General features: G+C 48.2%; 2 protein-coding genes across 2 annotated transcripts in view; one reads left to right on the top strand and one right to left on the bottom strand.

Annotated features, from left to right (window-relative positions):
* The window catches only part of LOC115548614 (serine/threonine-protein kinase tousled-like 1-B), a 30,753-nt gene extending 10,280 nt beyond the window's left edge, over window positions 1-20,473 (top strand). The window contains exons 11-22 of the mRNA XM_030363368.1: window positions 2,801-2,937; window positions 3,656-3,847; window positions 4,707-4,773; window positions 5,696-5,793; window positions 5,910-5,991; window positions 6,175-6,266; window positions 6,455-6,544; window positions 10,659-10,828; window positions 11,739-11,874; window positions 12,235-12,346; window positions 15,299-15,406; window positions 18,076-20,473. Of these exons, the coding sequence (XP_030219228.1) occupies window positions 2,801-2,937; window positions 3,656-3,847; window positions 4,707-4,773; window positions 5,696-5,793; window positions 5,910-5,991; window positions 6,175-6,266; window positions 6,455-6,544; window positions 10,659-10,828; window positions 11,739-11,874; window positions 12,235-12,346; window positions 15,299-15,406; window positions 18,076-18,225 (1,434 nt within the window). The 3' untranslated portion in view covers window positions 18,226-20,473. The remainder of the gene's footprint in view (window positions 1-2,800; window positions 2,938-3,655; window positions 3,848-4,706; window positions 4,774-5,695; window positions 5,794-5,909; window positions 5,992-6,174; window positions 6,267-6,454; window positions 6,545-10,658; window positions 10,829-11,738; window positions 11,875-12,234; window positions 12,347-15,298; window positions 15,407-18,075) is intronic.
* Window positions 20,474-20,661: 188 nt separating this feature from the next.
* On the bottom strand, window positions 20,662-25,654 carry LOC115548615 (Golgi reassembly-stacking protein 2). Its single transcript, XM_030363369.1, has 10 exons — window positions 25,474-25,654; window positions 24,802-24,882; window positions 24,513-24,716; window positions 24,324-24,410; window positions 23,473-23,603; window positions 23,048-23,180; window positions 22,753-22,876; window positions 22,396-22,488; window positions 22,207-22,317; window positions 20,662-21,920 (listed from the first exon to the last, which is right to left on the bottom strand). Exons 1-10 carry the CDS (start codon window positions 25,534-25,536, stop codon window positions 21,655-21,657), a joined length of 1,293 nt encoding a protein of 430 aa, XP_030219229.1. The 5' UTR covers window positions 25,537-25,654; the 3' UTR covers window positions 20,662-21,654.
* Between the last annotated feature and the right edge of the window lie 1,110 nt (window positions 25,655-26,764).

Here is a 26,764-nt window from a genome sequence, read left to right as displayed (position 1 = left end):
ACGAGAACACTACAATGTCCAATCTTCATAGAACTTGGCAAAAATGATCTTCCGACCAAGCTGAACAAATGTATCAAACCGCTTTCTCAAATTCAAAACCGTTTGGCCGTGACAGCCAATCAAACTTGACGACGCTCATTAATGGGTAGACACTGCACTCGTGTGGCGACAAGCGGTACTTAATGTATACTACAACAATGACTATATTTACCATTACGCCGATTTACAATATAAACTTCAATTCCCGATGGATTAGATGCTTCACGAACCACCTCCAGAACGGGTGCTTGTTTACATTGTGTCTCTTTTAGGAATATTGTTCCGAATACCCCTATGTATTTGTGACATTTGTTCTGTCAGGCAGACTGTATTGCGCCCTTACCTCTAGGTGGGGTCCTTTTCCCATTTCCTCATCCCACCGGCTGTCGGTATTGCCGATTTCCGAGACGGTCGTCATGTAGCCCCCTGGCCGATTACGTCCGCCCGGCAAAATTAGCTTACCGAGTCCCATTATGCTTGACACCCACATTGCTGCTCGCAGCTATATTTATTATTATTATTATTATTCCAGCACTAAAAGTGTGCCCACACCCCAAACCGTAAATGGTGCCGACACGCAAATTCCATGACTAGATCCAGGTCCGTGAACACTACGCAGACGACAAAATCCAGACACGCCGGCCACTAGGTGGCGCTATACCAAGGAATACGCGTTTGGGGCTATAACTCCCACACCGAACCTCCCACAGTCAAAAACTTGTACGCACATATTCACTGGAGTCTGCTGCATCTTTTGGCATAGGCCACGCCCATTTGCGTCTATAATTTTTTTTCGCAAAATCGCGAAAACCGCAAAACTGTTTTTTCCCTTCTCCTCCCACATTTCTCGACCAATCAACACCAAACTTTGCACACGACATCTTCAGACGCACACGAAAAGAAAAACTCAAACACTTTTTGATCCGACCTTCGATTACGAAACGGTAGCATTTTGAATATTTGTCTATTAGCTACGTTTTACGTTGAAAATCCAAAATCCAGAAAAATACCAAAATTAGACATCGGATCAAGTCCAAATTTTACACACATGTCGGTGCTACCCTTAATGGCGTTCAATAAAAATATCGGAATATTTTGCCATTAGGGGGCGCAATAAACGACGAAATTGTATATCTTCTAATTGGCCCGAGGAATGTTCTTCAAACTCAATGGAAACCATCAAGGGGCAAACCCGAGTCTATATAAAAAATATGGCCAAGAATTATTAATGTGGGCGGGAGTTATTTGGCAAAGGAAAATATTCTTTGGAAAATTTCGCCACAGGGCGGCGCCAAAAAACGACGACATTGTGTATCTCCTATTTGGCCAATGTTCTGAAAACGCGTTTTAGGATATAACTCCCACACCGAAGCTCCCACAGTCAAAACCTTTATATCCACATGTTGTTCACGGTAGCGTTTTGAATACTTGCTTCGTGTTGTGCCGGCGAAACGCACATTTCTTGTTGCGTTGTGCCGGCGAAATGCACACTTCTTGGACCCCTGCATAACTGCTTGCAGTTCTAGTTTACCATTATTGTTTTATAGGGACAAACATTAACAAATTTCCCCTCCAGGGGATCGATAAAGTTTTACCTATTGAACAGAAAGAAACACTTGGTCATACTTTACACACTCTACCACAGCATTGGCCTGCTAAATGCCACAGATATATTTTCAGCATTGGAATGAATGCCACATTAATATAATTATGTTTTTGCACGTTTGCAACGTTTAAAAGTTCAGGGTATAAAGTTCAAGTATATGCCTCTACTTGTATTGCTTAAGCCAATAGCCTTTTGAGGCAGTTTTTTTTTCTGAATATTAGTGTTAAGGGCCGATAATGCTTACCATCATACGTTATGATGGTGTCGCCATGCATGTTGTTTTATTGTTAAAGGGATACTTCACCCATTTAGAACCGGCGTTCTATCATTATAAAATCGCTATTGTAATATAAATAAATATATAAATAAATATCAGTCTAAACCAGTCTCCCCTTGGCCCATTTTTTCTCATCTAATTTTCTCCCGAAATGACGTGAAATGACGCGTTTGACGTCATTTCGGGAGAAACCTCTTGTCCCGCTAGAAGGGCCGAGGACTACAACACACTTGGTGGCAAATTTTTCCACCAATAAGGAATGAGAGGGGGCGGGAGCTCGCGTACTGAGGGGGAATGGAGACCGATAGGTGGGCGGGGCAGCGAGAAAATGCACTGTGGTAGTTGGAGGTTTTCTTACTTTGAGCCAGAGAGACCATGAAAACACTCTTTCTGCCTTTTTTCAGGCTAGGATGAACCGATTTCAATTTTTTTCACATTTATAATACATTGAATTATGTAATTCATAAAACCTTCATATTCCCACCGGTGAAGTATCTCTTTAATATGTCAATTCGTTTTTTATTGAAAATACTTTGTATAGATGAATTATCCCCAAACTTGTCATCGTAACACCTTTGAAATAAACAGGACTTAACATGGCAGATACCAGTGTATTGTTTATCATATGCGGTAAGAGTGTAACACTTTCAACTCAGGTCCTTGGTAGCACCTACTTACAGTAAAAATCACTTCTGATGGAGAAAATGATGTGTATGAAAAACACTTTTCTTATCTATTCTTACTATTATATTGTTTAAAATGTACGCATATATAAAAAAAAGATAAGGGTATAAAAAGTGGCTGGTAAAAAAGATGAGCGGCTGGTGGGCAAAAAAGTAAATTTCCGTGTGTGTGTGTGTGTTTGCGTGTGTGTGTAGAGCACCCAGGAGAAGCAGTCGTGCCGGGAGAAGAGCATGCAGGACCGCCTGCGCCTCGGCCACTTCACCACGGTGAGGCACGGCGCGTCCTACACGGAGCAGTGGACGGACGGATACGCATTCCAGAACCTGGTCAAGTACGGGGACACACACACACACACACACACACACACACACACACACACACACACACACACACACACACACACACACACACACACACACACACACACACACACACACACACACACACACACACACACACACACACACACCACCACGTTTTGGACGGACGAACACAGTTCAGAATCGAGTCAAGTAGGGACGCACATGCATGCCTAAACACCGTCCTGCAGGCCTTTACTATTTGATGGAATATTTGCTATAACTTAATGTGGACTGTGAGGTTGACCGCAGGGGGACGTGACGTGCCATCGCAGCCCTAGGAGTTATTATCGGCCAATAAAGAATCTCATCTTTCAACAAATGGCATCGCTTTAAGTCACTTAATGGGAGTAGAAGGCAAATCCGAAAGTACATATTTTTTACTTTATCTTTAGTTTGGACTTATAAAGCCACACCTCTTCCAAAGCTAAAGCCTCGCACACGGGGCTTCACGTATCTCTGATCTGACCTCCGTCTGATCACTACTATTGGAAAGTAAAGAAACATGGAAATGATACCCAGCGTTTATTGATAACCCAATGAGGACAGACTTTGCTCCTTTACTTTATAACCTCTGTTCCCGCAAAGCCCTAAAATGGCTGCCTGTCGACGCACGGACCTCAACCTCATCGCTAGGCACCAGCTCTTAAAGGCCACATTGTGTGTGTGTGTGTGTGTGTGTGTGTGTAGGCAGCAGGAGGCCATCAACCAGCAGCGGGAGGACATTGAGCGCCAGAGGAAGCTGCTGGCCAAGCGCAAGCCCCCCAACCCGGCCTCGCCCTCGCTGGCCGTCACCGCGACCTCTGAGCCCAAGCAGCGCAAGACCAAGGTCGTCAACGGCAACGACCCCGACCCCTTCCTCAAGCCCTCTCTGCCACAGCTGTGAGTTCAAATCACTGTCTTAGTCATTGAAGCAGACGCTTGTATCCAAGGTGAGAGGGAACTGGACCAATGACATTAAGGAGGGGGCGGGGTCAGGGCGTCCTGCTCTCTGGGGGCGGGGTCAGGGCGTCCTGGGGGCGGGGTCAGGGTGTCCTGCCCTCTGGGGGCGGGGTCAGGGTGTCCTGGGGGCGGGGTCAGGGCGTCCTGCTCTCTGGGGGCGGGGTCAGGGCGTCCTGCTCTCTGGGGGCGGGGTCAGGGCGTCCTGGGGGCGGGGTCAGGGTGTCCTGCCCTCTGGGGGCGGGGTCAGGGTGTCCTGGGGGCGGGGTCAGGGCGTCCTGACCTCTGACCTCTTTGGCTACACAGTTCTATTAAGTGTTCCCAAACACATTTTGTTTGACTTGTTTGGTGTCAAAATCAAATGGAGCTGTAAGAAGGCTGATCCAGCCAAGCCCACTGAACCAAAAGGTTCATTGTTCTGCCACATATTCAATCCATGTATTTCCGTAGCTATTGGATACTTCAGATCTATTTTGACTTGACCCTGGAACAAATTGCAGTGGTATGCATGACTGATGCATGAGCTGTCCCAGATAGATGACTGATACTAGAGCAACCTGCCAGTTGGTACAGTCCACTGGGTAGGTCTGGTAGGCTGATCCATCCATACACCAGAGTGAACCCTTCCATCTATGATGTCGCTAACAGGTCGATCTTGAAGGGGCTTGCGATGATGAATGAAACTCTGACCTGGTGTTAGATGGAGGCCCTTTCAGACCAGGCCTGTCCGGCCACGGCTGCTTCTTTGTAATGTGCTGCTGTTGTGGTCGATGTTGAAGAGCTAACGCTGCTGTGTTGACAGGCTGTCCCTGGCCGAGTACCACGAACAGGAGGAGATCTTCAAGCTTCGCCTCGGCCATCTCAAGAAGGTAGGTCACGTCCGTGAAAGACAAGCAGAGGAATTGCAGTGATGCAAAGATAGAAAGCTGTTCTATGATTAGGCCTAATCAGATGCATGCCGGAGTCCCAAGTTCTGGTTCAATCCAGCCTACCTTGAGATGGCTATCTACCGGCCCCTTAATAGGATACAGGAACGGACAGACTGACTGTTCAGGAGGAGGAGGAACGGACAGACTGACTGTTCAGGAGGAGGAACGGACGGACTGACTGTTCAGGAGGAGGAACGGACAGACTGACTGTGTTCAGGAGGAGGAACGGACAGACTGACTGTGTTCAGGAGGAGGAACGGACGGACTGACTGTGTTCAGGAGGAGGAACGGACGGACTGACTGTTCAGGAGGAGGAACGGACGGACTGACTGTTCAGGAGGAGGAACGGACAGACTGACTGTTCAGGAGGAGGAACGGACGGACTGACTGTGTTCAGGAGGAGGAACGGACAGACTGACTGTTCAGGAGGAGGAACGGACAGACTGACTGTTCAGGAGGAGGAGGAACGGACAGACTGACTGTTCAGGAGGAGGAACGGACTGACTGACTGTTCAGGAGGAGGAACGGACAGACTGACTGTTCAGGAGGAGGAACGGACAGACTGACTGTTCAGGAGGAGGAGGAACGGACAGACTGACTGTTCAGGAGGAGGAGGAACGGACGGACTGACTGTTCAGGAGGAGGAGGAACGGACAGACTGACTGTTCAGGAGGAGGAACGGACAGACAGACTGACTGTGTTCAGGAGGAGGAACGGACGGACTGACTGTTCAGGAGGAGGAACGGACGGACTGACTGTGTTCAGGAGGAGGAACGGACGGACTGACTGTGTTCAGGAGGAGGAACGGACAGACTGACTGTGTTCAGGAGGAGGAACGGACGGACTGACTGTGTGTTTTCAGGAGGAAGCGGAGATCCAGGCGGAGCTGGAGCGGTTGGAGCGCGTGAGGAACCTCCACATCAGAGAGCTGAAGAGGATCAACAACGAGGACAGCTCCTCGTGAGTCCCGCCCCCAACACGCCACACACGCACACCTCCTCGTAGGCCACACCCCCAACACCCCCTACTCTATTGCATAGATCTTTAACATCAGTGTTCCTTGTGGTCGTTCCCAGGTTCAAAGACCACCCTACTCTGAATGAGAGGTACCTGCTGTTACACCTACTGGGCAGGGGCGGCTTCAGTGAAGTCTACAAGGTACCTGGCCGTGCGCTGTGGGCCTGCCTTCATCTAGCGCCCACCTTGGTTCTAAAAGCTAGCCGGAGTTCAGGACCAAGATGGACACCAGCTGAAAGGGGCCCAGTTTCTCATCCTTTCTGTGTTTATACAGTTGCTCTCTTTCATGGTTTTTAAAGTGTTTTTTCCTGGTGCGACTTGTAGGCTTTTGACCTGTTTGAGCAGCGCTACGCTGCGGTCAAAATCCACCAGCTCAACAAGAACTGGAGAGAGGAGAAGAAGGAGAACTACCACAAGTAGGGACGCCGGATGGACTCAGCACCGCCCTTGTTTCTGTTGTCCCATCCCATTGTTTCTGCCCACTTTGGGTTTTGAGATTCATTAAAGTATTACTTTAATGTACTTTGCTGTTGGGTTTAAGTCTACCTGCTCTCCAACACGTTTCCTGTTGAATCACCATGGTAACGGCTGTTCTCCTCTGCAGACATGCATGCAGAGAGTACCGGATACACAAGCAGCTGGACCATCCCAGAATAGTCAAACTCTACGACTATTTCTCCCTGGATACCGACACGTGAGTTCCTATGTGAACACTTGTGGGTTTGCCTCAATCGGTAGGGTGCATTCCAAAATGTTTGCCTACATCCTCTTACCTATTCACTATGCCCTCGCAGAAACAAGCAGTAGCAATCAGTGATCATTAGACATCCGACTAGTCTAATGACGCAGTCTAAGGGCGTATTCACACAAGGAAAGTCCTTTTGTTAGCTCTCTTTGGTCCGGACCAAAATACAATGTTTATTTTTTGGTTCGGTTCCTTTTCACATTGCAATTTTCGCAAAAGTCCCAGAGTTTAACAACAAACCCATATGTGTGCAATGATCGTTCAATCATTGGACAAAAAGGTCTGGGCCGGGGCAACACGGGGGGGGGGGGGGAGTGCCAGTAAAGTAAACGATCATGGATATCCAGCTATATGGATGATATACGTTGATCGGCGGACCGGTCGGTCCGACTCCTTCTCCCTCATCTTGGTGCTGAATGTGTGTTTTCCAGCATACTTTTTGCGTGCTTTGTCAGACCGTCGGGAGAACATGAGTCTTGACTCCACATGGAGCTAAGAGGAGATGTAACGTCGATTGGATATCAAATAGACGTTCTGTCTCCTCTAGGGCTGCAACTAACGATTATTTTAATAATCGATTAATCAGTCGATTAATCGATGAATCTGATAAAATGAGAAACATTTGTAATTGCCGCGTCTTTATTCAAAAACGGAACATTACTTCAAATTCACAGTGCAGACTGAAGTGTAAAAACACCAGGTTATTGCTCCAACGTCCCGGAACTATTAAAAGTAATATTAAATAATAAAAAAATAACACAAAAACATATAATGTATGATATATATATCTATATATATTAGGGGTGGGCCGTTATCTGCGTTAATGGCTGCGTTAACGCAAAACTTTTATCGCGCGTTAAAAAATATATCGCCGTTAATCTATTTTCAAACACTTCCTTGTTCGGACCCATCACGTAACAGAACTAACCAATCAGAAGCTAGAATTTAGACGGAGGTAAACGTGAGGCAGATTCAACAGAATATCCTGACTGTGTTAAATATGTAAACATGTAAATAGTAATAATTGTGTAACATTTGTACATTTCTAGCAAATTAACTCCAATATAAATTACATAAATTTGTTCTACAACTTTCAAATGTTTTAACTTCTAAACCTTTCATTATTATGGATTATTACACGGCTCTTCTCAATGCTGTAGACTGCTCCATTCACTTGCATGGGCCTTCCCAACATTCAGCTGTCAATTATTTTTGTTTATGCTCCGTTCACCTGCATGGGCACTTCACAACTTCCGGCGGTGAATTATATTTGATAATTCACCGTTGCTAAGTATAATTGACAGTTGTCAAGGTAAACAAAAGGATTTTTTGCCGTTTGCCATTTTAATCTAGATTAATCTAGATTAATGCCAAAATTAATTAAATAATAATGTATGCCCACCACTAATATATATATTAGTGCTGTCAAGCGATTAAAATATTTAATTGCGATTAATCGCATTAATGACATAGTTAACTTAATGTTTTTTCTATGCTAAATATCCCTTGGTTTCTTTGTCCCATTAATTTTTCTCATTTTAATGCTCTTATCAACATGGTGAAGTGCATCGGCTTGCCGTGTGCAAATGTTTTTTTATTGATCAACAACATTGGCATATACTGATCAAAACAGGACGATACAAAAAAAAACCTATAGTGCAATTAAACGATCAACATACAAACATACTGCCTTGAACATAGCAGTCAGGCTACTGCTTCTTTTTTTTCTTTTTTTTTTAATAAAATAATTGCGTTAATGGTGCGATAAAAAAATTAACGCCGTTAAAATAGGTTTGCGTTAACGCTGTTAATAACGCGTTTAACTGACAGCCCTAATTATATATATAATAACCCGGATTAACCCTATAGATAGATAGATAGATAGATAGATAGATAGATAGATAGATACACATTAGGGCTGTCAACGAATATTCGAAGTTCGAATATTCGTTCGAAATGTATCCAAAAACGCGAATTCGAACGTGAAAATTAATATTCGAATGTGAAAAAACACTCCCGCGGTACAAGCGCCTCTATCTGCTTTGTGAATGAGCCTCTGTCTGTTCGCGATGTCCCTCATAATATTCGAATGTGAAAAAACACTCCCGCGGTACAAGTGTAACAGACTAGTATTGTGAAGAGCGAATGTATTTTATCCCCTCGGGGTTTCCGTACTTGGATATAGGTATTCCAGCTCGGCTATGCCATTCAATAAGCATCCGAAGTAGAGCTCAGGGAGCTAGTAGTCTGGCTGGTGAAAGCTGCTATAACGCAATGTTCTCGGCAAAGTCCGAGACAGCTTTTTTTTCATGAATCCGAACGGTGCGTAGTGCTGGCCCTTTCGCTGGCATGGTGGAAGACGTAGGCGACATGCATTTTTTTCTTTATCGATTTTAATAGGCCTTCTCGATAAATGGTAAGCAAAGCAAGGAACGTTACCACTAGCATACTTTGTAACATTCAGAAGCGGGCGTCTTCTTCAGATTACTATAGTTTGCGCGCTTGCAGGTGTGGTGGTGAAATGCAAGCGATACAAAGTTGTAGCTTTTCATGATTAGGCCTCCACGTTACTGGGCTGTTTATATGATATATATATATCCCACTAATTTGAACCATGGTTTTGTCGCATTATTGACATATTGACGGCAACTGCGTAAAATAGGCAACCAGATATTCGAATAGTTCGAATTCGTGATTTTTTTCCAAACGAACATTCGAATGTCATTTTTGAGCAATTTTGACAGCCCTAATACACATACAGTATATAAGGGATGTCCATGGTTAACCGGTCAAACCTATTGATACCATTTTCGAGACTCCTTGAAATAGAACTTGTATTATTGCTTTAATTGCTGATAAGATGATCATAGTTCAAGATAGGACGTTAAACAGGTCATAATTCCATCTTTACTATCTATTTTTTATTGCTGGGAAAACAAGTTTTCAACAAAATCTCACATTTCTGTTGCATTTGAACACATCAATCATATTACTGAGCCGACCTGAACGCATCACATTTGACACTGTTTGCGAATTTTTAACTAGCTCTATATCCTGCCGATTTTAACATGGATTTTAAAACTGCATAACTATTTTTAACTGACGGGACTTTCTACACCGTCCGGTTGTGTGATTACTTCCGAGCCCGTCTGCACACCGTCTGCAGCAGCAGCAGCTGACGAGAGTTTTCGGTTGGACTAGACGGATACCTGGTTGAAGGAGTTTTTTTTAACCCAAAGACAGTGAAGGTACAACACTTTTATATAGGCCTACAGTCCAGTGCTAAGACATGACCAAAATACAAGCTGTGGTCGCTCACACTAAAGCTCGCTGTTGGCGTGCATGAACCATGAACCAACCTGTCGGCGGCTGGCTGTAAACAGTGCCGCGACTACGAGTGACGTATTGATCGCGCGACTCAACGAATCGATGACCAAATTCGTTGCCAACACTTTTAGTAATCGATTTTTATCAATTTTATCGATTCGTTGTTGCGGCCCTAGTCTCCTCTTTGTTCCATGTTGAGCCACGACTCATTTTCACCCGACGGTCCGATAATGTGCTGTAATCTTTGAGTTACCGCTTATCAAACAATAATTCCCATAATGCACACGGTGCCTGTTACGTCCAAAGCGTCACATGATTTTGAGAGCTGGATCAGACCGAGGTGCGGTCGCTTTCACCTTTCAAGCGAACCGCTCCAGGGTTTGTTTGGAAGCGAGCCCAAATGGTCCGCACCAGCGATATTTTTTTTGTTTTGGTTCGAACCAAACAAGGCAGGTGTGAATACTCCCTAGAATCCACATTCTGCATAGTATACATGTGGTCCCTCGGCCAAAAGCTGGTTTGGTGGCCTCGTTAGTATGCTTCTGTAGCTCTCCTTATTCTGGGTAGACTGTCGATCGAGGAGAACCACTGAAGGTTGAGGACGCCAGGGCGCGCAGAGAGGTCATTGGAATGCAGCCCTAGTGATGTCTTTATCTAGGTCACCAGTGCCCTAGCCGTGGTGCCCAGTAGACCTGGGGTAGTGTTGTCCTGGTATTAACTCTCTGATCGGGGCCAGGTTCTGCACGGTGCTGGAGTTCTGCGAGGGCAACGACCTGGACTTCTACCTGAAGCAGAACAAGCTGATGTCGGAGAAGGAGGCTCGCTCCATCGTCATGCAGATCGTCAACGCCCTACGCTACCTCAACGAGATCAAACCCCCCATCATCCACTACGACCTCAAACCTGGTGGGTCTCCACCCAACCCGCCGCACTATACACCTTCACTCACTACACCTTAGTGTAGTGAGTAATCCTAACCCTAACTATACCCTAATCCTCTCAATCTGCCTACTATAACAACCATCAGCTCCTCCCGTCTAGCTACACCCCCACCCCCTCCATCCACATACCTTAATACTCCAATCATGCTGGATCATTTGGTTCTAAGCGAGTAGAAAGGAGGTGCACTCCTTGGTCTTTAAGGAGAAGCTGTTATTCCGGGAGACTTGGAGTGCATTTGGACCCAGGGCATTGAGGAGCAGCTAGGCTGTCCCAACCCCATAGCCACTACAGTGACCTGTAGTGGCTATGGGTTAGAGATAGGCTAACCCTAACCATGGCTATGGGTTAGAGTTAGGCTTAGGGTTAGGCTAACCCTAACCATAGCCACTACAGTGACCTGTAGTGGCTATGGGTTAGAGATAGGGTTAGGCTAACCCTAACCATAACCACTACAGTGACCAGTAGGGGTTAGGGTTAGGGTTAGCCTAACTCTAACCCTAACCCATAGCCACTAATCAGACTATGTGACATTAAATGTGTCTGATTCACATCCACCAAAAACCATCAGGACTCGCGCGTCTCCCAGTAGCGACATGCGCGGCTCCCAGTAGGGACATGCGCGGCTCCCAGTAGGGACACGCGCGGCTCCCAGTAGGGACACGCGCGGCTCCCAGTAGGGACACGCGCGGCTCCCAGTAGGGACACGCGCGGCTCCCAGTAGGGACAGACGCATTAGGAGCTGTCACAGGACTGTAATGGGATGGAATCTTCTGCTGGGTCTAATGGGAACGTGAAGGGCTCTTGGTCACATGACCAGAAACCCTCTGTCCTATAGTAAAGGTGTGTGTGTGTGTGTGTGTGTGTGTGTGTGTAGGTAACATCCTCCTGGTGGACGGCACGGCCTGCGGCGAGATCAAGATCACGGACTTCGGCCTCTCCAAGATCATGGACGACGATAACTACGGCGCCGACGGCATGGACCTGACCTCTCAGGGGGCCGGCACCTACTGGTGGGACGGGGCGCTGCACGCACGCCGGGGTTCGCCTGGTAACCGGGGTTCCCCTGGTAACCGGGTTGCCATGGCGACCCCTTTTTAGATTTGATACCCCATCTTCTGACTTTGTAGTCGGAGGGCGCCCCGATAAGTAGCGACAGGATGCAGACTAAAGGCGTGGTGGTTCACCCTGAGGGCCATCTGTCAATAGCCACTGGTGAATCATTCAGACACAGGCCGTCCAGCAGCAGGCTGAGCCCTGACCCACTGCTGAAGGGGTTCAAACCCGGGCCCTTAGCGCTGCCCCGTCCTGCCTCTGTGGCTGACTGGTCCTGAGGCACTGACCAGGTGTGTGTGTGTGTGTGTGTGTGTTAGGTACCTGCCCCCAGAGTGCTTCGTGGTGGGGAAGGAGCCTCCTAAGATCTCCAACAAGGTGGACGTCTGGTCTGTAGGAGTCATCTTCTTCCAGTGCCTCTATGGACGCAAGGTACGGACCGGGGGCCGTCTGCCCCCCTGACCCTGACCCTGACCCTAATCCTGTGTGTCCTGTCCTGCTTTACACACGTTATTCACATCATGGCTCGAGGTGGTTGGCAGCAGATCGTGGAGAGAATCCTTACAGCTCATTAGTATTCAAACCTTATTAACTACTTAATATGAATAAAACGGTCAAATGGGATTTCTCACAATACATGATACGGAGATGAACTAGCCACAGAGGTTCTAACTAGGGATGATATGGAGATGAACTAGCCACAGAGGTTCTAACTAGGGATGATATGGAGATGAACTAGCCACAGAGGTTCTAACTAGGGATGATATGGAGATGAACTAGCCACTGAGGTTCTAACTAGGGATGATATGGAGATGAACTAGCCACAGAGGTTCTAACTAGGGATGATATGGAGATGAACTAGCCACAGAGGTTAACTAGGGATGATATGGAGATGAACTAGCCACAGAGGTTAACTAGGGATGCACCGAATTTTCGGCCACCGAAAATGGCCCCAAAGCGCCTTTTTTTTTTTGTTGAAAAAACGCATCAAAAATAAAACAGTGCAAAGACAAACTGACAAACTTTTTTTTAAATCAAATAGGCCTAAAGATGACGGCGATTCATTTTTTTTTATTACTGGAAAAAAATAGTAAAAAATAACTGTTGCCGGTGTGCAACACCAACACCGGTAATACCGTATACCGCGGCAATCCTAAATGGTACTAATAATTGGCATAATTTCTTTCGTTTCGGTTTTCGGTTTCCTCATTTTCGGTTTTCGGATTCGGCCAAGAATTTTCATTTCAGTGCATTCCTAGTTCTAACCCACCAAGGATTTGTTTATTTTTATTTACTATATATTACCAAAATGTATTCCTTCAGCATTTGAGAAGCGGAGGAGAGCAGATCATCAGTTATTATTGTCTGACGATCGACGAATCGATGGCATTTAACCGGAACACTTCTCACAACACACATATTCAGTGGATGCGTAGAAACCTTTTTTTGAGAAATTAAACCATTTAAGAAATGGTAGCGGGCAAACGGTCAACAAAGGACCACCCGCCCAGGCAACCACAAGTTTTAGTTTCTATCTCCCTGGTGATCGAACCTTCAGGTCACGATACTCGAATTGTCACGAATTGTTAAAGCTGTGTGTATGGTATTGGACCCGCCCATAAGACATGTGAAGATCCTCCACTAGGCCTATGAGATCGGGTTCTGAGAGGTGGTCTCTGTCCCTCTCTAACCCTAACCCTCTGTCTCTGTCCGTCTGTCTCTGTCCCTCTGTCTCTGTCCGTCTGTCTCTGTCCGTCTGTCTCTGTCCGTCTGTCTCTGTCCCTCTGTCTCTGTCCCTCTGTCTCTGTCCGTCTGTCCCTCTCCCTCTGTCCGTCTCTCTGTCCCTCTGTCTCTGTCCCTCTGTCTCTGTCCCTCTGTCCGTCTGTCTCTGTCCGTCTGTCCCTCTGTCTCTGTCCCTCTCTAACCCTAACCCTCTGTCCGTCTGTCTCTGTCCGTCTGTCTCTGTCCGTCTGTCCCTCTGTCTCTGTCCCTCTGTCTCTGTCCCTCTGTCTCTGTCCCTCTGTCTCTGTCCCTCTGTCCGTCTGTCTCTGTCCCTCTGTCTCTGTCCCTCTGTCTCTCTGTCTCTGTCCGTCTGTCTCTGTCTGTCTGTCTCTGTCCCTCTGTCTCTGTCCCTCTGTCTCTGTCCGTCTGTCTCTGTCCGTCTGTCTCTGTCCGTCTGTCCCTCTGTCTCTGTCCCTCTGTCTCTGTCCGTCTGTCCCTCTGTCTCTGTCCCTCTGTCTCTGTCCGTCTGTCTCTGTCCCTCTGTCTCTGTCCCTCTGTCTCTCTGTCTCTGTCCTTCTGTCTCTGTCCGTCTGTCCCTCTGTCTCTGTCCCTCTGTCTCTCTTTCTCTGTCCCTCTATCTCTGTCCCTCTGTCTCTGTCCCACTGTCTCTGTCTGTCTGTCCCTCTGTCTCTGTCCGTCTGTCCCTCTGTCTCTCTGTCCCTCTGTCTCTGTCCCTCTGTCTCTCTGTCTCTGTCCCTCTGTCTCTGTCTGTATGTCCCTCTGTCTCTGTCCGTCTGTCCCTCTGTCTCTGTCCCTCTGTCTCTGTCCCTCTGTCTCTGTCCCTCTGTCTCTCTGTCTCTGTCCCTCTGTCTCTGTCCCTCTGTCTCTGTCTCTCTGTCTCTCTGTCTCTGTCCCTCTGTCCGTCTGTCCCTCTGTCTCTGTCCCTGTCCGTCTGTCCCTCTGTCTCTGTCCCTCTGTCCGTCTGTCCGTCTGTCTCTGTCCCTCTGTCTCTGTCCCTCTGTCTCTCTGTCCCTCTGTCTCTGTCCCTCTGTCTCTGTCCCTCTGTCTCTCTGTCCCTCTCCCTCTGTCCCTCTGTCTCTGTCCGTCTGTCTCTGTCCGTCTGTCTCTGTCCCTCTGTCTCTGTCCCTCTCCCTCTGTCCGTCTGTCTCTGTCCCTCTGTCCCTCTCCCTCTGTCCGTCTGTCTCTGTCCGTCTGTCCCTCTCCCTCTGTCCGTCTGTCTCTGTCCCTCTCCCTCTGTCCGTCTGTCTCTGTCCGTCTGTCCCTCTCCCTCTGTCCGTCTGTCTCTGTCCGTCTGTCCCTCTCCCTCTGTCCCTCTGTCTCTGTCCCTCTGTCTCTGTCTCTCTTTCCCTCTGTCTCTGTCCCTCTGTCTCTCTGTCCCTCTGTCCGTCTGTCCCTCTGTCTCTGTCCGTCTGTCTCTGTCCGTCTGTCTCTGTCCCTCTGTCTCTGTCCCTCTGTCCGTCTGTCTCTGTCCGTCTGTCCCTCTCCCTCTGTCCGTCTGTCTCTGTCCGTCTGTCCCTCTCCCTCTGTCCGTCTGTCCCTCTCCCTCTGTCCGTCTGTCTCTGTCCCTCTCCCTCTGTCCCTCTGACTGTCCATCTCTAACCCTCTGTCTCTGTCCCTCTGTCTCTGTCCGTCTGTCCCCAGCCCTTTGGACACAACCAGTCCCAGCAGGACATTCTCCAGGAGAACACCATCCTGAAGGCCACAGAGGTCCAGTTCCCCGCCAAACCGCAGGCCAGTACGGAGGCCAAGGTACTCACTCACTCACTCACTCACTCACTCACTCACTCACTCACTCACTCACTCACTCACTCACTCACTCACTCACTCACTCACTCACTCACTCACTCACTCATGTATAAACCACAAGTGAGCTTTCCTCTTCCTAGAACTGTGTAATTTGGTGGCATCTAGTGGAACAGACTTGGCTGTAGAATCTAATGTTCTGTGTGTTTTTAATTGCTTTATAAGCCCATGAAAACAAGAATTGTTGGTTGTTTTCTTGATCTTCCAATGACCTCTTCCAGTGAGCCGACTAGCCCAGGCCGATAATCAACAATGGAGAGGACGTGTTTTCAATTGAGCATTTAAATTGCTTTCCACCTTGTAAGCGCCAACCCATAGTGGTACACACCAGAGATGGAGATTAACTGTTTTGCCCATCATTTGACACTTTTTATCCGCTATATATTTTTTTAATATATGCGTACATTTAAAACGATATAATGGGTAAGAAAAGTGTTTTTTCATACACATTTTTACTGTAAGTAGGTGCTACCAAGGAACTGAGTTGAAAATGTTACACTCTTACCGCATATGATAAACAATACACTGGTGTCTGCCATGTTAAGTCATGTTTATTTAAAATGTGTTACAATGACAAGTTTGGGGATAATTCATCTATACAAAGTATTTTCAATAAAAAACGAATTGACATGTTAAAAAAAAGGATTAACATGCATGGCGACTAGGGCTGTAACGATACGCGTATCAAACCGAAAATCGCGATACTCAAAGCCACGAACCTGTCTCGCGGTGTGAGAAGGCAGAAGCGCGATATGCCCTTTCTACTCTTCGGTCAAATTGTCCGATTGAAATTTGCTAATAATTTGTCTAATTTTAGCTATACTTTAATAGTATTCTTTCGGTTCAAATCTGTTCAGTGTTCCAAATTATTTGTTATTAAATGTTACATCAAGATAATTGGTATTTAAGTGTTGTTTAAATAAAATGCTTTTTAAATTTAAAAGAATCGTGGGATGTATCGAACCGTGGGTCAAAAATCGTGATACAAACCGAATCGTGAATTTGTGTATCGTTACAGCCCTAATGGCGACACCATCATAAGTCAATAGGAACATTTGTTTTTTTATATTTACATGTCACTGCATACAAATGTGTCCGCAGACATGGTAACTAACGTATGATGGTAAGCATTATTGGCCCTTAACACTAATATTCAGAAAAAAACACTGCCTCAAAAGGCTATTGGCTTAAGCCACACAAGTAGAGGCATATACTTGAACTTTATACCCTGAACTTTTAAACGTTGCAAACATGCAAAAACATAATTATATATTTATGTGGCATTCAGTCCAATGCTGAAAATATATCTGTGGCATTCAGTAGGCCAATGCTGTGGTAGAGTGTGTAAAGTATGACCAAGTGTTTTCTTTCTGTTCAATAGGTAAAACTTTATCGATCCCCTGCAGGGGAAATTTGTTAATGTTTGTCCCTATAAAACAATAATGGTAAAATAATAAATGCAAAACACGACGGTAACTGAGTAAGTCAAACCGTCCAATCTGAAGCCTCTACTTAACCACTCCCCCTACTCACTTCCACCAATGCAAAGCGATCAGAACTGAGTAGGGGAGGGCATAGCAGGACTAGCAGGTTCAGTCCAGTCTGAACCTGCTAGTCCACATTCTGAACCTGCTAGTCCACATTCTGAACCTGCTAGTCCAGTCTGAACCTGCTAGTCCAGTCTGAACCTGCTAGTCCACAGTCTGAACCTGCTAGTCCACAGTCTGAACCTGCTAGTCCACAGTCTGAACCTGCTAGTCCACAGTCTGAACCTGCTAGTCCAGTCTGAACCTGCTAGTCCACAGTCTGAACCTGCTAGTCCAGTCTGAACCTGCTAGTCCAGTCTGAACCTGCTAGTCCAGTCTGAACCTGCTGGTCCAGTCTGAACCTGCTGGTCCAGTCTGAACCTGCTAGTCCACAGTCTGAACCTGCTAGTCCAGTCTGAACCTGCTGGTCCTGTCTGAACCTGCTAGTCCACATTCTGAACCTGCTAGTCCACATTCTGAACCTGCTAGTCCACATTCTGAACCTGCTAGTCCAGTCTGAACCTGCTAGTCCAGTCTGAACCTGCTGGTCCAGTCTGAACCTGCTAGTCCAGTCTGAACCTGCTAGTCCAGTCTGAACCTGCTGGTCCACAGTCTGAACCTGCTGGTCCACAGTCTGAACCTGCTGGTCCAGTCTGAACCTGCTGGTCCATAGTCTGAACCTGCTAGTCCAGTCTGAACCTGCTGGTCCACAGTCTGAACCTGCTGGTCCACAGTCTGAACCTGCTGGTCCAGTCTGAACCTGCTGGTCCAGTCTGAACCTGCTGGTCCACAGTCTGAACCTGCTGGTCCACAGTCTGAACCTGCTGGTCCACAGTCTGAACCTGCTGGTCCACAGTCTGAACCTGCTGGTCCACAGTCTGAACCTGCTGGTCCACAGTCTGAACCTGCTGGTCCACAGTCTGAACCTGCTGGTCCACAGTCTGAACCTGCTGGTCCACAGTCTGAACCTGCTGGTCCAGTCTGAACCTGCTAGTCCACAGTCTGAACCTGCTAGTCCACAGTCTGAACCTGCTAGTCCACAGTCTGAACCTGCTAGTCCAGTATATCAACATGCCCCCCCCCCTCCAGGCGTTCATCCGGCGCTGTCTGGCGTACCGGAAGGAGGACCGCTTCGACGTCCACCAGCTGGGGGCGGACGCCTACCTGCTGCCCCACATGAGACGCTCCAACTCCTCCGGCTCCCTGCAGCCCGCCTCCTCCTCGCTCTCCACATACTGATTGGCTCCCCTGGACATGACTGACGACGCGCTCCGGCCAATCCCGCAACGGGTTGGTGGATGAAACGGGTGGGGCTGGATAGAGGGGGGGTTGAGGGGGGGTTGGGGGGTGGAACAGCCGTCCGGCTGGGGTGCCCCCCCTCAGAGAGTAGATAGACTGGAGCAGAGTAGGTGGTGAGGGGGGCCGGGGGCCGGGGGCGCTGGAGGAGGGACTGGGTTTGCTGCCGGGTGGGCCGGGGGGTGCGAGGTCACTCTGACCTTGAAGCTCGCCCCCGATGTGTTTTCAAACTCCTAACCACCTCCACCAGCCTCGCCCTCACCACCAGCCCCGCCCCCACCACCAGCCCCGCCCTCTTTCCTCGTTAAACCCCAGCAGACACTTGATACCGGCCGTGGCAGCGACCTGATAACCTTTAAGCCCCGCCCCCAGCGCTTTGGAGCTCCAGCCAATGGCGGTCTTTCTCCCTGTGTGGATGGAAGAGAAGAGGAAGCAAGACTGCTTCAGGCAGTTGACCCCCCCACCCCTTCCCCCCCACACAGTGTTGAGGAGCAGGCCCAGAGCCCCCGGGGAGAGCAACATGGCCGAGGCTACGCAAGACCAGTGACGGTGCTTTCATCTCAGACTGGACCTTCTTCGCGGAATGCATGTGGCTTGGCTTGGGGGTTGGGGGGGATTCTAGTTCATTGTGGTGGGAAGGTGATGTAAGTCCCCCCCCCCCCACTTGGCGAATGGAGATCCATGGCTGTTTCTAGGGCTCTCTTTGGCGGCAGTTGAGGCTCTGACACAAACCAGAGGCCCCCCAAACCCCCCCCCCCCACCCGTTTTGCTTTAGTTCTTTCTTCTGTTCACGTGCTGTGGAGCGCGGCCCGTGCGTTTGTCTTACAGCGATCCGCTGGTCCACATAGAGGTACTTGAGGCCCAGGCTGTATACAAGCTACCGCGTTGCCGTCACAGTAAAAGAAAATGTAAACGAGAAAACAAGCCTGCTCTCCGATGACCGTCATCGACGACGCCATCCCGAGGGGACTTCCCCCCAAGGGTTGGATCAAGTGTTACAGATTTTTACACATTTTCCTTTTGCATCACAGGATTATTTCAAGGACAGGAGTGGGGCCAGGGGGGGGGGGGGGGCGTGGATGTACATTTCATAAGTAGGAGCCGAGCGGTGGCAGAACCCGATGAATCCCACTCTAACCGTGTGTTCCTCCGGCTCTGGGGGGGGCGCTTGTCATTTTTGCTGCTACAAAATGTTTGCTTTTAGTTGTGTGACGTGTGGACGCCTTCCGCCTAGAAACATACATACTTGAAATGCGTTAAGAGAGAACTTTTATTTGGTTCTTTTTTTTTTTATTTCCACACAGAAATATCGACTTTCACTGGCAGTCCCAGAGAGCATTTGTCATTGGTGTCAATTGTTCGGGCTTCGTGTAGAAGTTTCAACGATCGTTGTTAGGTAGCAAGTCCCCCCGCCCCCCCCCGGTGTGTTGTGCGATGATGCTAAAAGGGGATGTTGATACGTTTCAGTTTAAGAAACCAAATGAAGAGACAACAGGATAAGGGTTGTGCTTTTAAGATGCTAGTCTCGATGCCAACATATGCTAACCTTCCCTAAAATATTAAATGGAAGAAAAGCATTATTATGTGGGAGTGCGGGTGGATGTGGGGGTGGATGTGCACGTGTTATGTAGTGCCCCTTTGAGCTTGAGACCCCCTGGATCATGACCTGAATGAGTGTTATACCGGGGTGGAAGTTAAGATCCTACAGATAAAATGGTGCACTCTGCTGACCGATACTACATTGAAGTCTTAATTGCTGTTTAGTGCTGAAGCCCTTGCAGACGTCAAAGGAAAAGGATTTACGAGTTGTCAACGGCCCTGCGTCAGGATAATGTTGTTGGATCTCTTCAGGTTTTGTAGAAGGGATTCCGATTACTGCCGCTCAGTAATGGCTCATGGCGACATGCAAAGGGCCAAATGAATCAATCTACTTTGTACTCACTATGGATTCCAATTTAGTTGACCTGCTTATGAGTTCAGGCTCTCTGTCTCCTTTGCTGTCAAACACACCCTTCCCCTCCGATTCTGTTTTACCCCTTCCTCCTTAATTTGAGGACACCTGTATGAAGTGTGTGTTGGCATCGGGCACATCCCTGACTGTTGGTGACATCACAAGACAGGTGGAACTACTGCGCAAAGGCAGGTCATGTCATTCATATGCAATAAAGATTGCCTTACAAGTCCTACAACATGTGTTTTGTGTGTGGATAGCATGTTATTGTTTAGTGTAATGTTTCAACTGTACAGGAAGCTTCCATCTTGGGTTTGCATTCGATGAATCGCCCACAGGTTAAATGCATGCAAACCCCACATCTGGCTTTTAAGGCGCGGTTGGGCTCTCCTTTAACATGGATCTGATTTGAAAGTACCCAGATGCAGGACATAGAAAAAGGTTGTTTTATTTGTACAAACAGTGCCACCATTTTCAAATATGGCCTGTCAAAGTGGTGAGTAAAAAAAACAAAAAGGGGAAAAACGCAAAATTATATTGTTTTTTATTTCTCACGCTGTACAATATTTTCAGAAAGTTGTGCCACACTGACATAATGGCCCGTGAGATATAATTGCAACTCTGGTATTCTATAGATTTTTGGCCCTGGCCAGGAGTAGTGACATTTTCAACCTAAACAAACATTTTTGTAACCAGACACCCCATTTTCTGCTTCATCTATACTCTGACCACGCACAGCAGCAGTACAGTAGAATGTGGACGCACTAGTCACTAGGCACTAGTGTAACCTGCCTCCGGTCCTTCCTTCTAACTGCTGCTTTTTTTTTGGCAGTTACTCTCAGGCTTCGGAAGGCTATCGTAGCCTTCTCAAAGTTTACAAAGACAACAAAAATAAGAATGGACAGACATGTCTTAACAATTTCATACACATGCGGTGCAAAATAATGCAGAATCATTCATGGTGTGGAAAGAGCACACAAAAAATCTAGGAAATAGGTTAATAAATGCCAGAATCTATTGGTCAGGGGTCTACCCACTAGTAGTGAATTGAAACATTTAAGTTAAACAAAAGAAAGCCCAGATGAAACCAAAGGATTGTCATACGAGGAAATGGGATTCCTCGCTACCTTGGCGAAGCCATGTCCTTTCCTCCTTGCATTAGCGCTAGCTACGGTTAGCTCCAGGGGGAAGGGAGGCCCGGATGGAACCAGGCGTCCGCCTGCCTGCTCCCCCCACACGCCCTGCGACCTTGGAGGGGGGGGCTCTGTGGCTACGTTAGCCGTTAGCACATGTGACACCGAGCTGCACTCAGTCACCCCCTTAACCAATAAATAGAGAGGGAGAGATTAGGTTAAAGAAAGAGGTCCACTGAAGACAGAATCTGGGGTGTGTTTTGGTTCCATGGTCCTTCTCCTTCACCGTTACGACGATGGCGTTCCGGCGTGCTCCGGTGTTTCCCTGCTGTCTGTCGGTAGCGTTTCCCTGGCGGCCGCCGAGCAATCCTCAGCGGGCAAAGAGACGGCGGCGGGCGCGGGACACACGGCGGCTGGCGGGGGGGTGAACATGGGGGGTCCGGTGGCCCCCTGGGGCAGGAGCGGGCCGAGCTGGGACGGAAGCATCGGGAGCGGGGGCAGCGGGGGCAGGCCCGGGAAGCTCAGGGGAGGGAGGGACCCCAGGGGAGGGAACGCTGGGATTGGACGAGATGACAGAGACAGAACCTTATTTATAAACCGACTAATAGGATAATGAACCCCTTAACTATGAAAAAGATGTGCACGTTGTTCAACAGAGGAGCCTCAAATGAGGGCGATATATCCAAATGGTCCATTAACTTTACGACTTCTTAGTATCTTCTGCATATTTCATATATACACCTTTCATCTCTCTGTTTTTAGAGTGCATTAATGACCCCTCGTCAAAGGACTCTCCCCCTGAACAGACTGACCCTAACGACCATGAGACCCGGGACTGACCTAGCGCTCCAGTGGGGGGTGGTAGGGCCCCCAGCCCGGCCAGGGACATGGCGCTGAGGTCCGGGAACGCCAGGTTGAGGTTGGCCAGGTTAGCCGGCAGCGGCATCAAACCTGCGACACAAAACCACCATGAGAAACCCTGGCTGGTGTGAGATGGAGTGACCCGTGACGTGTGTTAGTGCGCGCTACCTGGCAGCGTGGTGGCGGGGGGGTTAAACGCCGGCAGGGGGGCGAGGGCGGGGCCGGCCGAGGAGCTGGGGAGGAGGGGGGCGGTGGGGGGTCCTGCCAGAGGGAACACACGTTAGCATTGTGGATAACAGGGAACCCCTGGAGTCTAGGCTTAGGGTTAACCCTAACCCTAGACTTGAGTTAGGGTTAACCCTAACCCTAGTCTAGGGTTAACCCTAACCCTAGACTAGAGTTAGGGTTAACCCTAACCCTAGTCTAGGGTTAGGGTTAACCCTAAGCCTGCCAGAGGGAACACACGTCAGTATTATGGATAACAGGGAACCCCTGGAGTCTAGGAGAGAACAGGAGACAGGATACCAGTCTGGAGCTCTGAGGGGAGGGTGGGCGGGGCTGAGCTGATGGACAGGCCTGCCAGCGAATCCTGTAGCCCGGCAGGGAGGGCTGCCGAGACGGGCGGGGGTGAGACTGCAGAGAGCTGCACCTGAAGCAGAGGGGAGGTAACGAGGTCATTAGAGGAGAGGAGGTAATGAGGTCATTAGAGTGATGATGCTGAGCAGGTAGTCTCAACTACGGTCAAACACATCCTGTGTGTGTGTGTGTGTGTGTGTGTGTGTGTGTGTGTGTGTGTGTGTGTGTGTGTGTGTGTGTGTACCTCGGTGAACCCGTCCTTCAGCGGACTGGAGGGCTCGCTGGGAGTGTTGCCGTGGAAACTGATCTTCTTGCCCTCCTCGAAGGGCCGGGTGGGGATCCTGTGGAGATATCCGTAGCCAATCCCGCAGCCAAGGCTGGAAGCAAACAAGACCGGAATGTCGGCGTTCCGAGTGGAAATCAAGCCAAAACTGAGCTCTACTACATCAAAGCCTTTCTAGAATGTTCTGTTCCCTCTCTGGTCTAGAAAAATTGTGTTGACAAATAAAGACTGCTGTGTGCAGCCAGGCACATTAACGGATCACTAGCTGTCGGGAATTCCAATTCAACAATTCAACTTGCAATTTGACCTGCAATCAAGACACATAAGGGCTTAGTCCTTGATGTGGGCTGCTATGGTCCTGTGTGCCAGGCATGTGTGCGTGTTACCTTCCCTCTCCGCCCCAGGCCCCGTTGGGAGTGATGACCACCTCTCTGCAGTTGTCCGTGTCCGTGTTGTAAACATACAGCTTCAGGCCCTTCCCCTCGTGGGTCTCGATCAGAGAGAACAGGTCCTCTGACTGACATGGGGACAGGAGGAGACCAAGGGAATCGACAGAGTTCCAATAGAGCGCTAACGGAGTTCTAATGGAGTTTCACTACATTTCTAATGGACATGTACATTAGCTGGCTAAAACTGCCCAGCCAGGCTCATTCGATCTGGCCCCCTAATCATCCTCCTGTATAATTGGCTGGCTCATTAATTCCCTCACTCTCCAACTCAAGCTGGTGTGTGGTGAGCGTTCTGGCGCAGATTGGCTGCCGTGCATCACCCCAGTGGGTGCTACACACTGGTGGTGGTGAGTAAGGTCCCCCCTTCATTGTAAAGCGTCTTTGAGTGTCTAGAAAAGTGCTATATAAATTCAATCCATCATTATTATTAGGCCACCATTTTTTGGTGACGTCACTGATTCCGATTGAATCTTGTGCAAAACATTCTAACTGTTGTATCTATATTGATCCATACGGCTGTTCACTGGCACTCTGACCGTCCTATATCAGTGTCCCGGAGGACCAATCCCTCCCAAATCCCTTCAACGTTTAGTCAAGCGCTGGTTTCCTGTTTTACTAAGAAAGGCGTTGAGGCCGTCACACCCATTTCTCCCATTGTCTTTTAATACAGAATCATAAAAGCAAACAGTATGACTAAAGGATGGCACCGCTTTAGAATGGACAGTGAGATGAGGCTGAGAGAGAGCGGAAAGTCCTCAATGTTGCTGACCTCTGACCCCATCACCTACCTCATTCATGACCGTGTCGGCCCCTATGATGTAGTCTGTGTGCGGCCGCAGGCCCGCCAGCGCCGCAGGAGAGTTGGGCTCAACATCCTGTGGACCAAAAAGTCAAAAGGTTCAGCCAATGCAAATTCCTAATAATTAAAAAGGGATAATTAACTTATTATACATTTCAGTGGTATATCAGTTACTTACCAGCACGTGCCAGACATTTTCATTGGCTCCCTCGAAGCTGCAGAATCTAATCGAGACCCCCAGCAAGCCCTGGCCCCCCCACATGTTGCTAGGGGTGACGGAGGCTTCCCTCAGCTCCAGGGTCTTGGAGGAGTAGACCAGCATTCGCACTGGCTTCTCCACGCTGGCCTTCAACAGGTCCTTCAGCGTGTCGTTGTCCTTATTCTGATGTGGCGGTCGAGGTACATGTCGATGTTTAGCATATTATTTTTTGTTTTGTGTCTACTCCCTCCACGGCGCCGCAACTTACCAGTCTCGTGTTGTTTATTGACACGATGAAGTCGAAGAACGGCTCCAGCCCCGCCCGGTGTCCCGGCGAGTTCTCCTGAACCTGCAGGAGGGAAGACGGACTTTTACGCTCCAGCTGACCGAGTTGATGCACCGCTGTGATTTCATTTCTAACAATGATCATTATCCTCAATAGGGACCATAAGCCTTACGTTAAATGTCATCAAACGGGATATGTCTCGTTTCAGTACTGTTGTAGCCATCATACAATTGTGTTTTCAAATTTCTAAGCTTGGGAAAGAATTGACCAGACAGCCGTCTAACAGGAACCCGATGGCAGACAAGTTGTTTCTACTGGACTAACAGCTGAGCGGACCCAACCTCTTCGCTCACCTGAACCGTCATCAGGTTAGCCGACTAGCATAGTGAAGTCAGTCTGGTACTCATTGACAACATTTTCTGCTACGGGTTTCAAGAGTAACATGATCATTAGTGGGAGAAAAATGAACATGCATAACTCGAAAATAATCAACAAGGCGAGAATTAAATCCCAAGAATGAATGCACAATTCTATGCATCCTCGTTGAGGCCACAGATGACATCTCCGGCCTCAAATCCATATCCGTAGCGTCGAATGCTCCACCGATGCTAAGCTAGAGGCTAACTTCAGGGGTAAATAGATCCAGAAACTCACTCGAAGAACATGGTAGCCCTCAGAACCACCACCCGGTATCTCCACGCTCTGCGATCCTCCCATGCTTCGGAGGTGAAAGGTTTGATTAGGGTTCAATGGTTTTATTTTTCTCCAGGAAAGGTGAGATGGTTTGCACAGACAAACCGGTACACGTCGCCAAGTAACTAGCCGGCGATGCGCATGCGCCATTACGTGGCAGGAAATAGTTTTTTTTTTCTTTTTTTCCAATTATCATACATTCCTGGAATGATGATTATGAATTAATAACTATTCCTTGTAGTGCATTTACCCTTCTTTTGTTTTTAATGTACATACGTGCACTGTTCATTCAATTGGTTAGTTATTGTTTTAAAGAAGGCTATGCTTCTTTACTGACCTAAAGATATAAATAAATAAGACGTGTGCCCGTGTGTCACACACACACACGCGCGCGCGCGCGCGCGCACGCACACGCACACACACACACACACACACACACACACACACACACACACACACACACGATGCTTTGCTAGACCTATCCTATTTGACAAGAGGGTACACTGAGGCTGAAGAGTGTAGACCCCGATTGATTTTGGACAGCTTCTATGTTGTGCTTTTTGTTGTTTTTATGATCTTAATGTTTGTGGTACTTTTAGGCGTAGTTTTCATATTTAATTCAAATAATATACCGTGATTAACTGTAGCTATTTATATGCTCCTATCAAGCGGGGTTAGGGTGGTTAGGGGGGGGCTATGGGTGCCTGAACAATAGTGATGGCAGTCCGACACTGATGCCGCCTTCAAAACAGCTCGGAGGTTCGGAATCTCTAGCTCTTGCGTGTCTTTATGTAAACCAACATTTACACACCCATACCCTCACCCACACCCACCCTCACCAACACCCACACCCACCCACACACCCACACCCATACCCTCACCCACACCCACCCTCACTAACACCCACACCCACACCCACAAACACCAGCTGAGGAAAAAAACCTTCATGTTTGCCCGAGTCCGTGCGACCTTCCCCCAAGGTGACCAGTTCGATCCCCACTCAGAACCGAGGCGATGGTCGAGGGTCCTTCAGAAGGACCCCTTCTCCCGAGGCGCGCACTGCCCTGTCGGGCCGGCACCGCCGTCGGCGAGTGTATTATAATGATGCAAGGTTTATTCCAATGGAGAAAAATGCTGAACGAAAAGAGTTGAGAATATAAAATCTCTAAAATAATGCTTGTATACTAGCATTGTTACAAACTAACTGTTTGTATAAATGTCTAATTCTTAATTGTTTTAAATTTATTGAAGT

Source organism: Gadus morhua, chromosome 8 (assembly GCF_902167405.1).
Source record: "Gadus morhua chromosome 8, gadMor3.0, whole genome shotgun sequence".
Taxonomy (NCBI): Eukaryota; Metazoa; Chordata; class Actinopteri; order Gadiformes; family Gadidae; genus Gadus; species Gadus morhua.
Note: the sequence above shows the minus strand (reverse complement) of the source record. Positions and strands in the feature narration are given on the sequence as shown.